The 15,247-nt window shown below is 41.7% G+C and overlaps 1 protein-coding gene across 2 annotated transcripts in view; it reads right to left on the bottom strand.

Annotated features, from left to right (window-relative positions):
• The window catches only part of LOC132888093 (src substrate cortactin-like), a 109,836-nt gene that overhangs the window by 62,091 nt on the left and 32,498 nt on the right, over nucleotides 1–15,247 (bottom strand). For both annotated transcript variants that reach the window (XM_060924072.1, XM_060924073.1), the window contains exon 4: nucleotides 12,923–13,052. In XM_060924072.1, the coding sequence (XP_060780055.1) occupies nucleotides 12,923–13,052 (130 nt within the window). The remainder of the gene's footprint in view (nucleotides 1–12,922; nucleotides 13,053–15,247) is intronic.

Below are 15,247 nucleotides of genomic sequence, written 5' to 3'. Positions count from 1 at the left end.
GCCCTCCACTCACTCATAGCCTTTTTGAAGGCGCTCGTCTGGTCTAGAGTCTGTACAGCATCTAGAAGGAGCTCACTCTGAATGACTGAGAAAACAGTCGCAGTAAACTTGGGATCTGTAAGGTGGAGTTGAATTGTAATGAAAGATTCAAAGATTTCCGTAAAGTTCATTTATTCCCAAAACAAGCATGCTTTGTTTTTTTTCTTGAAACAAGATGAACCACATTTGACAAATGTCCAAAATGTACTTACTTGTTTTAAAAAAAAAAGCTTGTTTTATTTTCAAAGGTGCTCCAAATAAGACTTTTTCAAGGCATTTTGTCTATACAAGATTTTCAAGATGGACTGTCTAAAAACTAGCCTTTCTAGCTAAATGAGGTTTTGCTTGTTGGGCGATTATGTCTTATAATAAGGGTGGCTAGATGTTTTGACTTGAAAATAGACAGACAAACTTCCTAAGATTTTTATTTTTTGCAGTCCAGTGGGAACGAAAGCATACCGTTGACTGACAGATGATGGCAACATTGAGTGAAGGAGTAAAATGGGAGGAACGAGGGAGGTTGTAGACCAGGTGAGCTGCAGGGGTCTGATGGCAGAAGCTGGAAGGCCAGCAAGGAGAGAGTTGCAGTCGTCCAAGCGGGAGAAGGTCAGTGCTTGGACCAAAAGCCGAGTAGAGTTGGTGGTGAGGAAGGGGCGGATCCTTCGGATGTTATTTCACTCAAACATTTAGGTGTGGGAAATACACAAGAGCGTTATCTAGGAAACCAAAACCTGGAATGTCTGAACGATGCGCGAATCGCTTTATATGCAGAAGGCCCTAGCGATCAACTTGCGGTGACGAAGCAATGGATAATGAGCAAAATTTTTCCTGTGTGCATGCCCCTTTAAGCACTGCACCACCACTTTACCTTTAACTGCAGCTTGGTCCGTTACTGCCAGTTTTCGATCGTAGTAAAATGTCTGCCGTTTATCTCAAAGCGACACGACAGAGAGACTGGATAGGACTTCACCTCATGTCTGAGGCTACCAGAGGGACACACTGCCCCATCTACTGTCTGGACCGCACACAGTCTGGCCCCAATTTTCATCTCCTGCCCAAATGTAAACAAAGTGATTTACAGTCCAGCCAGCACAGTAGATCATCCACTGTATACAAATCAGTCATAAGCCTGGATTTTCATTCACACTTGCTGAATCCCTGCTGTATGTCAGGCCATTCACACTCGCTTGATCTCCTGCTAATGTGTGTGTGTGGGGGGCCTATTTTCATCAAGACTTCTATTTTCCCCTTATTAGTAAAAAAAGAAAGAGAAAGAGAGCCAGGACCCTGCTGATGTAACATGCTTCATACAGAGAGGGAGAGAAAAACCTCACATCAGCAGCCATTTAGTCCGATCCAGCTGTACATCAGCAGGGTGGGCGACATACCAGTCACACCACAGTGTTACAGAATCATGGGACTGCCTTCCCACTGGAGGACACAAGGGCAGCATGTGGTGCTCCTTCAAATCTGTCCAAAATACAGTGGTGTTTCAAAGTTTGTGAACCTTTTAGAATTTTCTATATTTATGCAGAAATATGACCAAAAACAACATCAGATTTTCACACAAGTCCTAAAAGTAGATAAAGAGAACCCAGTTAAACAAATGAGACAAAAATATGATACTTGGTCATTTATTTATTGAGGAAAATGATCCAATATTACATATCTGTCAGTTGCAAAAGTATGCAAGCCTTTGTTTTCAGTATCTGGTGTGACCCCCTTGTGCAGCAATAACTGCAACTAAACGTTTCCGGTAACTGTTGGTCAGTCCTGCACACCGGCTTGGAGGAATTTTAGCCCGTTCCTCCGTACAGAACAGCTTCAACTCTGGGATGTTGGTGGGTTTCCTCACATGAACTGCTCGCTTCAGATCCTTCCACAACATTTTGATTGGATTAAGGTCAGGACTTTGACTTGGCCATTCCAAAACATTAACTTTATTCTTCTTTAACCATTCTTTGGTAGAACAACTTGTGTGCTTAGGGTCATTGTCTTGCTGCATGACCCACCTTCTCTTGAGATTCAGTTCATGAACAGATGTCCTGACATTTTCCTTTAGAATTCACTGGTATAATTCAGAATTCATTGTTCCATCAATGATGGCAAGCCGTCCTGGCCCGGATGCAGCAAAACAGGCCCAAACCATGATACTACCACCACCATGTTTCAGAGATGGGATAAGGTTCTTATGCTGGAATGCAGTGTTTTCCTTTCTCCAAACATAACGCTTCTCATTTAAACCAAAAAGTTCTCTTTTGGTCTCATCCATCCACAAAACATTTTTCCAGCAGCCTTTTGGCTTGTCCATGTGATCTTTAGCAAACTGCAGACGAGCAGCAATGTTCTTTTTGGAGAGCAGTGGCTTTCTCCTTGCATCCCTGCCATGCACACCATTGTTGTTCAGTGTTCTCCTGATGGTGGACTCATGAACATTAGCCAATGTGAGAGAGGCCTTCAGTTGCTTAGAAGTTACCCTGGGGTCCTTTGTGACCTCGCCGACTATTACACACCTTGCTCTTGGAGTGATCTTTGTTGGTCGACCACTCCTGGGGAGGGGAACAATGGTCTTGAATTTACTCCATTTGTCCACAATCTGTCTAACTGTGGATTGGTGGAGTCCAAACTCTTTAGAGATGGTTTTGTAACCTTTTCCAGCCTGATGAGCATCAACAACGCTTTTTCTGAGGTCCTTGTTTGTGCCATGATACACTTCCACAAACATGTGTTGTGAAGATCAGACTTTGATAGATCTCTGTTCTTTAAATAAAACAGGGTGCCCACTCACACCTGATTGTCATCCCATTGATTGAAAACACCGGAGTCTAATTTCACCTTCAAATTAACTGCTAATCCTAGAGGTTCACATACTTTTGCCACTCACAGATATGCAATATTGGATCATTTTCCTCAATAAATAAATGACCAAGTATAATATTTTTGTCTCATTTGTTTAACTGGGTTCTCTTTATCTACTTTTAGGACTTGTGTGAAAATCTGATGTTGTTTTAGGTCATATTTATGCAGAAATGTAGAACATTCTAAAGGGTTCACAAACTTTCAAGCACCACTGTATGGAGCCTCAGAAGACAGCTGCATTTCCTTGGGAATGGAACAGACTTTTCTCCAGAGGACAAATCCTGTCTACTCAGGCAGCCTCCTTCAAGGACGCATCGCATGCAACACATCACTCAACCTCATGCATCACATGTACTTATTTTACTCTGTGAGAGCCTCCTAGCAATCTGCTGAAATCACAGCTCTCATGGTTGTGCAACCTGTCGTTGCGTAGCAAAGTGTTTCCCGGCGATGATTTGTTTTACACCAGCATGGGGAAACAAAAACACAAATTGACTCATGGCAGGTTTCTCGAGACGAATGGTTTTGTAATTACAGCTGACTGTGGATAAAATCAGTGTAGTAAGAGAGAAAACCTGGGAGCAAACCAAGCATTGGGAGGTCTCTCTTATATTGGTTTATGGATGCTATATCCAGTCTGTCATATCACCACCCTCTACTGTAGTTATGCACCTACTACATTGGAATCCTCAGCTTCTTTCCTGTTTTAACATAAATAGACAAGCGATTGTAGAAAATCGCGCACGCCGATTATCGGGAAATAATCCGAATTTCTCGACCAATCGCCTCGAGTGACTTGGCAAAATGGCGGCCAATTGCTTCGTCACCGTAAGCGAGGAAAAATTACAAAACGATGAAAGAAAATGCCGTTCCTAAACGCACTAAAGATGCTATCAAGTTTGGTCTAAAACTCTTCAAAAGGTAAGGTGGAGTGGTGATTCATTTTATTGATTTCCAAGCAAAAAAAAGATTTTCTGTGAGTCGGCAGAGATAAGTGACAAGTCTACGTGCATTACATTTACATGCTGATTTTGAAGTTTGAAATAAAATTAGATATGATTTAAAAAAAATTTTTAAATAAAACAAGTATCCATCTCAGGCTCAGTAAATACTGGTGAATAAGAACCGCGACTTCGTCTCAGCTATTATTTAAATAGTTTTGACTGGCTTCGAGTGGTCTAAAACAGACCTGGGCATTTTACGGCCCGCGGGCCGCATCCGGCCCTTTGGTTCATTCTGACCAGCCCGCGTAAGGTTAATTAGAAATTATAAAATAAATGTATTTTCTAATTTTACCTCATACATGGACTGAATGTGCATTGCTTTTATTTTGAAGTTGTGTTCAACAAAAACGTAATGCGCGCGACATGACATGACATGAAATCCCACGAAACCTAATCCCGCGATAACTACTTCCGTAATTTGTCCAGACCAACCACAAACTTGTACGTCATCCTTCAAACGGTCCAGCCAATCACACAGTGTGACGTCACCAGCAGGCGCCGGAGCCCGAGCCGATCTGTAGATCTGATACCTACACCGAATGGACTGATGATCATCTGTCAGCTGTGCTTCGCATCTCCACCTCAGACATTCAACCTGACTCTGATGCACTCGTTAAAGACCAACAGAGACTAGATTTCTCTCACTGAACAAATAAACTGAAAACACCAAATGAGGTAATTAGACTACAAACGTGAGCATCATTATTATAATATGATGCATCTTGCTTGATATTTGGAGTAGAAAGACAATATTGTGATGTCTTTACTGTGTTTTGGGGTGAATGTGACTGAAAAAAAAAAAAAACGTACAAACGTTGACATTTTGTTAACCATTGTTTTGGGAAATTTGATTGAATAAATGACGTTTTTTGTAAGGCAACCTCGTTTTTTCCATACTCTTACCTAGCCTGGCTAACGCGACTTCAAAGCTCTCCGAGCATTTGGTCTGGCCAAGATATTAAGCCCAACCGTTTCCCAAAGCGCGTGGTTGACCCGCCTCCCTGAAATGCCTCAGTTTGCTACTGGTCGAAGCCAGAAAAGGCTGTGACGAAGCTTAAACCAATCACATCACTCTTTCCTCTGACGTATGCGACGCGACGGGGCTAACTGGTAGATTAAACTCTTACCGAAGCCAGTCGGGAGCAAGGCGAAAACGTCCTTCCTTTCAATAAATACCTCCAGGGCTGCTCTTTGCTCCATTTTCAATGAGAACTTCCCGTTGAATGCTTTCAATACAGCATCTATGCGTAATAGATGCGGACGCGTGAATGAAGCGCTTCCGGCATCGATTCTGTAAACAATCTATGGCTTCCGGTCGCAGTTCTACTACGTCAGTGCCTTGAACACGCCTCTACCCAGGGCCGGTGGAGATGCTCAAAGTTGATTGGCTCCCGATTTTTCGGGAGCTTGGAAGAGCTGGAGATAGCTTGCCTTGCCAGACTAAGCTCGCAACAGGCCCTCGTGTTGCGTCACGCTTAGGATGGGCGGGTCCAGGCTAACTCTTACCAGTCTTAGCAGCTTGTAAAAACAAATGTTATTTACTGCTTTAGATAAAGAAATACAATTAATATTATGCCGAATTTAGTTCAGCCTTTAGGTTTGGCCCTCCACAAAATTTTCTGTTTCTCATGTGGCCTCTTGGAAAAAAATAATTGCCCACCCCTGGTCTAAAAGATGTATTCCATTCAGCCAGCATGACACTGAACGAGTCGAAGACGAGTTCAATACAGGCCTGGAAATTCACTTTTTTGCCAACAAGCCAGTGGGGATTGTAACTTTGCAAAGTTACTAGCCCGACTCTGAATTCACTAGCCCGACACATGGAGTTTAATTTTTAACAAATTAAAGAAAACAAATCATTTTTATAGCAAATATTTAAAAAAATTAATTTCTTACTTTACATTTTATGAGAATTTTTTTTTCTATTAATGTTTACTTGGTAGTCGTAGTTCAGACATTGTGATGGTGTAACTGTTCACACACACAGTTGCCATGTATTTAATAGTGATTAGATTTAGTAAGTGGTAAGATTTGACGTCTACATTTGTTTTTTTTTTTTATAGTTATTGCACATTTAGTAATTTATGATCCTTTTTTTTTAAAGATTTTTTTGGGGCTTTTTCCACCTTTATTGGATAGGACAGTGTAGAGACAGGAAATGAGCGGGAGAGAGAGACGGGGAGGGATTGGGAAATGACCTCGGGCCGGAATCGAACCGGGGTCCCCGGATTTATGGTATGGCGCCTTATCCACCTGAGCCACGACGCATCCTTATGATCCTTTCTTAATGCACCTTTTGGGTTTTAATTTGCCCTCTATAGCATGCTAACCTGCTTTGTACATAGCTGTTTGGGGAGTGTTTACTGACTGTACATGTACTATAGAGGGATTTCACTGACGTCACCCGAAACCGAAAGTAAACAGACCCTGCGCCATTTTGGAAGACCAACAAACTCGTGATTAGGGGGAAATAACGGCAGCGATATGTGAACCCACGAGAATAAAGTGGAGTGGCAAACGACTTAAACAAACAAATCTGAGCTGTTTTATTTATGATTTATTGGCCCAACAGTAGACTTGAAAGAAACCTGTGTGAGACTTGGCAAAAAACTGTGGATATAATGGATAAGTCTGTGCATGATCTGCGGACACTTTGAGGTAAGCAAACGCATGAAATTCAGATTTAAAACATGCTAAATTGGCCCCAAGTTGATAACTGGATGAGGAGCAAGCCTCCCAGACTTCTACAATTTAATAATAATAATAATTTAGGATGGTTTGGGGCTTGCTCTCCCTCCTATTATATAAATAAAACATAGTTGTTGTGTAGGCATATATCATAAATACATACGTATAATTTGGATAAATTAACCTCAATTATGGATACCTTAATAGTAACAAAAAGTTAATTTTTCAACTGAAAAGATATATTATTAAAAGATATCAACAAGATTACCTTGGCCATAACTATGTGTAGGTTATTCTTAACAACAGCTGTAATATCACGAACCAAGCCACTAACAACATAATTGTAAGCCTGTAGCCCTTTGTAGGCTTTCAAGTCATCAGCAGTGTAGGCACTGGGTGTAAACAACAAATAGTTTACAATGTCTGGGTAGCAAACAGATGGCAGAATTGGTGTCAGGTCCTCCTTATGTTTCCATTCTCCCTTGCCCCGAGCCTTATCATATGGGTCAAACCCATCAATCGCAGCCAGTTTCTCCACATACCGTGCCCTTTCTGCAGCTGGTAATGTACTCACATAACCCGAATTATCAGCCATCGTGTCACTTTACTCTCGCTCGTACTTTGTTTTATATTGAGAGTGCATGTACTTGGTCTTCCAATATGGCGCCTAACAAAATCTCGCGGCGCGGTGACGTCATGCGGTAGCCCTCTATATAAGCGTGGGATGACCGTGATTGAGCAGCAGAATCAATCATCCAAATATAAATAAATCAGTGATCAAGGAACTAAATTTACTTTTTCAGATCGTATTACTCTACAATATTGCAATACCGAGTACCAGTGTTGGGAGTAACGCGTTACAAAAGTAACGAATTACTGTAATGCATTGCTTTTTGCAGTAACGCAGTAATGTAAGGCATTACAGAAAACAATTGGTAATATTTTACTCGGTACAAATGTCAGTAACACGCGTTACAATGCATTTTTAACCTGGAATGAAGTGGTGGGCTTTTTTCCTTCATACAAATTCGCCAAAATCACCGCGAGATCAGCAGAGGTGAAACATCCGTGCAAAATGTTTCACTTCCTTTTCCTTTAGGCTAGTCAGACAGAAGAGAGAGATGAGTGAACCTGCAGCTGATCTAACGTCGGATAGCACATTCTCCAGATGGGCACACGCCCATTACTTGAAGTTTGTGAAAAAATAAGGATGTGAAGAACATCGTAGTCAAATGCACTTTGTGTGCTAAACCTGAAGAACTGTCCACTTCCCGAAATAGCACCAGTAATTTAACTAAGCATTTCTAGAGGTGCCACAGTAACATGAAGTTAGCAAGGAAGCAAGCGGAGGATGAGAGTGGCGATAAAATCACAAAGCAGCCAAAATTAACGTTCTGCCGCTCTGAGATGCTCCTTCAGCCTCGAGAGGTTAGGAGACTTGTGGCGGAGTATGTTGTTGAAGATATGCTGACAGTTTGTTGACATTTTTGTCCTGTATAACTGAGTTTTTTTTTCTAGTCGGAAGTCAGACTAAAGTGATTGAGCTGCCTTTCCTTCGAGGGCTAATATGCCTAAGCACTTCAGTATCATTAAAAGCACTTTGATTTTATTTCTAATTCTGTTTTTCGAAATGTGACTGGGTAGCCTCATATAGCTAATAGTCACTGTCTAGCCGTGATTTAAAAGGCTTGTGGGTTTTTTTTCAGGCCAGTTTTATTGTAGGCTACGATTTGCCATAATATGTTCATTTTTGTTAAATTTCTGAAATGGAGTCATATCCCTTAGAGCTAATCTTTTTTTTTTTTATGAAGCATAAACTATGCTTAATGCTGTAGACTTGAAAACAATAAAGGCATAGAAATGCTAACTTTGTATCCTGTCATATCTTTAGACATTACAATACAATACAATTCAATTAATGTTAATATGAATAGGCCTAAAGTTACAGTATTTCTATCACGATTTGCCAGACTTTGACCTTTTGTCTGTTCTTGTGATGATTGTTCCTTGTATTGTGCCATGAGCCATCACTGTGGCTATTATATTCTACTGTTTTTAACCATAAGCCGAGCTCAGTCAGATACCACATCACCTTCCACTGGATGTGTGATGAGCTAATTGAGCGTCTTAGGGTGTATTCAGACCAGGATAGTTCGATAGTTCACTTGCTTTGGTCCGAACCAAATGTTTTTTTTATTTTTTCATTTCGGGGCGGTTCGCTTTCACACTGTACATTTTAGTAAGCGGACCAAAATCGGTCAACAAAGCCACGCGCCCTGAGGTCGTTCAGCTATTGGTCAGAGACGACACGCGCACAAAGCGTTAAGTTCAAAAGTAGTCATGGAGGCTTTCCGTGCTGTTATTCTTTTTAATGTCATCAAAGCTATATGTTTTTTCCAGTTTTTACTGTTTTCACAATTGTGCGATTACTATGCTGTTGTACAAGTAATTTATCAGCGACGACGACAAAGGGCAAGGCGGCTACGGAGGATAGCGCTGATGAGCGCACATCATGTTGTGACAGTTCTGGCTCTTCACGCAATAGATGAATTTCTTTTTTGCGTCGCTAGTACCGCCACTTTTTGAAAGAATGTCCCTGATTTTAATGCAGGTCTGACGGAGTTTCTTCGCTTTTAGCCGACATTGTTCTGGGGAGCGCGTGAACCCCTTCTCCTTCATTTTCTCACTGAATACAGCAAACACGTCGGCATTTTTGTGTCTTCTCTCCAAAAGCTCAGATATGTGAACATCTGCCCATAGATCCACAAGGGTGCGCGTTTCTTCCTCGGCCCACGTTTGCCCCCTACTCATTTTTTGTACTCGCCTACCACTGGTGACTGAACAACCCTTGACAACCGAAACAGTGTTTGCACTTTGCGGTGGAGTGTCAAGACTCTGTTTCCCATAATGCTCGACAAACGACGGAAGCTCCTGAGGTACAAAAAAGCAAAACTGTCGGATTAGTTCCGGTCTGCTTTCACACCTCCAAAAGATCCGCACCAGGGTTCCTTTGGTCCGGACCGAGTCCGACCTTGCAGCTCGGTCTCGGTCCGCTTGTTTGGTCCGGACCAGAGTTCGGTGGTTTGTATTCAGACCAACCCAAAAGGTCCGGACCAAGGGAAATTTGGTTCGTTTGGTCCGGACCAAACAACGTAGGTGTGAATACGCCCTTAAACTACATTTAGATTGCCAAATCCATACTTCCAGTTATTTTGGTGAGAGTAACTTAAAAGTAATGCAATAGTAGTGTAATGACTTACATTTTAAATACAGTAATATTGTAATGTAACTAATTACTTTAAAATGACAGTAACAAGTAATAAATAATGCAAAACAGTTTTGAAGTAACTTGCCCAACACTGCCTAGTACTCAACGATCACCGTCAATCATCAGTCATATGAGTTAATCATAATAAAAGTGCACAAGTTTTTTAGTTTAAGAATGACATGTGAAAAATTTTATTATAAAGTTAAGTAGTAATAATCTGAAGAAAAACACAAATAACTTAAACTAAGTACAAAGTGGATATCCCAAAAACTTATCACAGCTTATTACGAAAATATACTAAGGACTGAGGTAATAAGCAATAAAGTGATGGGTGAAGTAGATGATGGGCGAATGGCGAAATGGATGTTGGGTGATTCACCCACTGAACAGGAAACAAGTTACTTACTTTTTTTGACCTGCGAGAAATAAAAATGCGCCAATTCCCAGTAATTACGGAAAATCACGCCATCTGGTGGAAAATTGCCCAATCACTCCAAATCACTCACGTCTCGCGAGAAACAACAAAAATGGCGCCACCCTCGCTACACATACACAGTAAGCCGATTTTCTGCGATTTTGAGTGATTTATGACACTTGCAGTTACAAGCCATCAGGGCTTGTGCTTTGTGTTTTCCTACGCCATTGGCCATTGCTTGATAGGCAAAATTTTGGCGCCATTGGCGTACGGGCGTCCGTCAATTTCCAGCCCTGCAATATCATGCTAGCTGAATGGAATATATCTAATGGACCACAAAAAAAAAAGCCAGCCAATATTATTATTATAATAATACATACACACACTTCATATCCGTGTTCTCAAAGGCCAAAGCTAGCTTACTCACAGCTCAGTGCTGTTAGCGCGGCAGTGCAATTAGCTTCTAGCTGGTGTAGTGTTAGAATTTTGGCTGCCAGGTCGCAGTCAAGCTGAATATCATCATCATCATCAACATCCCTGCGTAATTTACTTAGTTTCTTTTAAATCAACATCGACAGCTACACACAACGGAGCGACCTGGCAGCCAAAATTCTCTCAAAATCCTCCGCTTTTAACGAAACAAACCTCAAGGCCATGTTTAAACCATCAGTCACTCGCTAGCACATTAGTTTTACATCTCCAATGTGTGTCTTTTCCAGTTTTTCGATGTCCGTTGGTATGTTTTTCTCTTGTAAATATACAGTACGTAAAGAATATATAATGAAGCCTTTCAGGTGTTCAGCGCGTCTTTAGTTTCAGTTTATTTATTCAAACTATTTATTTAGTTCTCAAACCTAGCACTGGATTCGCCTCGTCTTCTCTCTTTCCCGGCCGACAAAGAAATGATTCTGCACATGCGCAGCAGAAAAGTGTCCTCATTGGATATTCGCATGAGCTCCGACGCGTGACGTCATGTTGTCTCGACAACGTACAATATTAGAACGATACTGCACACTCGATCTCCATTGAGGAGAGTGGCGTAATACATGGAGGATAAGCAATGTGACAATATTGCATGCCATCAATAAACCCGCTAGAAGGGAACAGAACACGTTTTTATTCCATGGAAAAAGTGGCCTGTATGTATAATAAAATCACTGATATTCACTGAGCCCAAGGCGGATAATTGTTAAATATAACCTCGCCGACGGGCTATAGAGTGAGTGTGGCTTCTTCACCATCTGTTTCTGTGAGCGGAGCAAAAACAAATAATGTTTATCAGCCGTATTGTGTCTGAAATATCGTTTGGTCAAACTTCATTTCTTATTTACAGAAAAGCAACACTGCACTTGCTACTGAACCTCAGCCGTACTGTATAACCGCACTCTTTCCATGCAACGTTGCTTAAAAAAAATTAAAATTAAAAAAAAAAAATTGAGGGACATTTTGTACAGGAAACCAAGGAGGTACTGAACACCAGGAGTGTCAGCCTGTCATTTGTGAATTCAGGATAAGAGCGATCCTCTTAACAAGCATGTTTTAATCAATATTCCAGCAATTTCCACAACCTTTACTGTTTCATCATGTGCTCTTTGAAAACGGGATGCTGGGGGCCAGTATCATACGGATTTATATTACACTACGTTCACACTGCAAGGCTTAATGCTCAATTCCGATTTTTTTGTGAAATCCGATTTTTTTGTGAGGTCGTTCACATTAACAAATATATGCGACTTGTATGTGATCCTCAGTATGAACGAAAAGCGACCTAAAAGTGCTCCGCATGCGCATTGCAGGATACGACGACGTCACACGCAGTGAGCATGGCCAGTGTTTACGGAAGTAACCTAAAGTTTCCTGTATATGACAGTAGCCAGCATGGAGTACCTGGCGATGATGCAGTTGTTGTTGCGACGGAGCCAGAACATGCACAATAGCCTGATGTTAAGGAGGAGGTTGAGAAGGAAGAGGGCAAGGGTTTGGGCTCAGGCGTTCTGCGGGGTAGTGACTGCAACCTCCGTTCAAAGGAACGTGTGGGTGCGGAGTCGCATTGATGTCATCCGCCATGTTGTTGTAACTTTTTTTGAGAGACCCGCCGCCTACTTCAGCGCAGAATAGTGACGTTTGTGGCTTGTTGATGACGTGTAAGTCGGATGAATGCGACCTGGCGGTTCAGACTGAAGTCGCATATGAAAAGAGCGGATAGGAATCGGAATTAGGACCACATATCCAAACGGCCTGGGTCGGATTTGAAAAAAATCGGATCTGTGTCGTTCATATTGTCAATAAAAGATCGGATACAGGTCACATATGGGCGAAAAAATCACTTCACCCTGCAGTGTGAACGTAGCGTTAATTACCTGCCTCATTTTAAAACCACTAATTTGTCAGCATCCCGTGTTTTCCTATCTTGACAATAATTCATCCATCACGACGTTGCAATTTGCAGCCGTTTTAATTTTCTTACTCCCGCGAGTGAACGCTTCGTTCTCCCCTGCGGAAAAGGAACTTCCTGTATTTGTCACTTGTGCTGGATGATCAGGATACGAGCTGACGAGCTCCTCGCAATACGGCGAAAAGAACAGAAACCAGAAGTGAAAGACAAGAGGTGAGAAAAAAAAAGGTAGTGAAAAGACACACGACTCGCACCTTGTCCATTCGGTCCTCCTGAACACCAAACTTTCCCCCGTAACCGTGCGAGGCTTTGGGCATGTTCTCCAGCTCACGCTGTTTCAGATCGCTGTGCTCAGACGACACCTTCTCACGCAGCTGGTGGATGCTGATGGAGCAGGAGAAAACACAGATTTTAAACATTCTTTACTCGAACATTTCATTCCAACGCGTTATACTTGTTAAGACCCAACAAATGATAGCGAGTCACTTGGCTCACTTTGACACAATATGATACGAGGGACTTGTTGAACTCCCAATCGGTGCATTGTAAGATAAGATAAAAAAGGAACAGAAATTAAAACGCAGATATGTAAAAAGGAACACTGAGATATGCTGAAACAAGTGCAGTCAAAGATAGAACACTAATATTTAAAAAGTATACGCAACAACTCAAGTATTCAAAACTAACCAGGAAATATCCGATTACAAAAGATAGAGCGGCAGCTACAATTAGACAGTCCATAATGAGACACGTTTTCCAGAGTTACCAATAAAAAATTTTTTTACAAAAGGTGATTTTCAGCTACAACAGTTATTATTGGTTAATTAATCAACCGGAAGACCCCCTCGTCACCCTTTGATCTTGTCGTCTGAGGACACAGCTCGTTACCGGAGATGGAAGTTTTTTTAGCACGATCAGCAATTTGAGGAAAACCCGGACGTCATCATCGCAGGCAAGCATGGTGGAAAGATCATGGGCATGTTTTTACTGATCAAATTCACTGATCTTTCATGATCTCCTCGTCGAAACCTACAACCCCAATTCCAAAAAGTTTGGGACACTGTGTAAAACATCAATAAAAACAGAACATGAAGATTTGCAAATCATGGAAACCCTCTATTTCATTGAAAATAGTACAAAGACAACATATCAAATGTTGAAACTGAGAAATTTTATTGCTTTTTGAAAAATATATGCTCATTTTGAATTTGATGTCAGCAACACATTTCAGAAAAGCTGGGACAGGGCAACAAAAGACTGAAAAAGTTGCGTCATGCAAAAAAAACCTGACATTGGATGCCTGTGATGTTCAGGCCCTCAGGAGACACTGCACTAAAAGCAGACATGTGTCTGTAGTGGAAATCACTGTATGGGCTCAGGAACACTTCAGAAAACCATCGTCTGTGAAAACACTTCACTACTGCATCCGCAAATGCAAGTTAAAACCAGATATAAACTAGAAAAGCACTGAGAGCGCAGACCTCCGCCAAGAATCCTTTAAAAAAAAAATCCAGGATCCAGAAGGTGATCCGGATCACCACCAAAATTTAATGGATTGTTACTTGTGCCCAGTCACACCTCTGGAAAAAAACTTCAGAGCAATCCGTTCATTACTTTTTCCGTAATGTTGCTAACAGACAAACCAACAAAACAAACAAGCCAACCAACGCTACCAAAAACATAACAACCTTGGCGGAGGTAATAATAACAACTAGAATGCATTTTCGGAGAAAATGCAAAAAAGTGTGCTTGCTCAGGTGCGCCGCCATGGCGACCCGGCAAGAGAGGCGACCGCACGACAAGTTGTGTGTCAACACGCGAAAGTTTGGCCAAGACACAAGGTGGATTCTCATACGGAGATGACAGGCTAGCAAGGTTCCTTACAGGGACATCCCAGAGCATCACTTACATGAAAATGTAGATGTAATTCTAAATCCGTAAAGAGATATGACCCAAAACACATTTTTGCTCATTGTGGCGCCCCCTAGTGGCCAAATGACACCAAATTTGATGAGGGTACATGAACTGGTGCCGAAATTCATCTCAACAAATATGGTCTTGATACGTCAAAGCGTTTGAGATATGAGCCAAAATACGTTTTTGCTAATTGTGACGCCCCCTAGTGGCCAAATGACACCATATTTGATGAGAGTATTTTGGATGGTGTCCAAAGTCATGCCACTAAATATAGTCTTGATACGTCAAAGCGTTTCCGTGATATGAGCTCACTTCCTGTTTGGTGGCTTTGCCATCAATTTTGATTGGCTGCCACGGGTGAACGCTTTGACATACGAGAGCGAAACGAATATCATTCATTAGGCATGGACTGGAGATCCTGTGTGCCAAGTTTCGTGATGATCGGACAAAACATGCGGCCAGGGTGACTCTACCTTCACTTTGGACAAAATTCAAAATGGCGGAAAATCTAATTAGGCGGAGAATGACGTCATAGGGTGCGTTGGAATCGTCTAGCTCCAAGGATTTCAACGCACCAGACTTATGAAAATCGGACATACGGATCAAAAGTTACGTACATGAACGCATGCAAGACTGATCAGTTGGTGGCGCTAGAGCGTGAG

This window comes from Neoarius graeffei, chromosome 6, assembly GCF_027579695.1.
Source record: "Neoarius graeffei isolate fNeoGra1 chromosome 6, fNeoGra1.pri, whole genome shotgun sequence".
NCBI classification, from domain to species: domain Eukaryota; kingdom Metazoa; phylum Chordata; class Actinopteri; order Siluriformes; family Ariidae; genus Neoarius; species Neoarius graeffei.
Note: the sequence above shows the minus strand (reverse complement) of the source record. Positions and strands in the feature narration are given on the sequence as shown.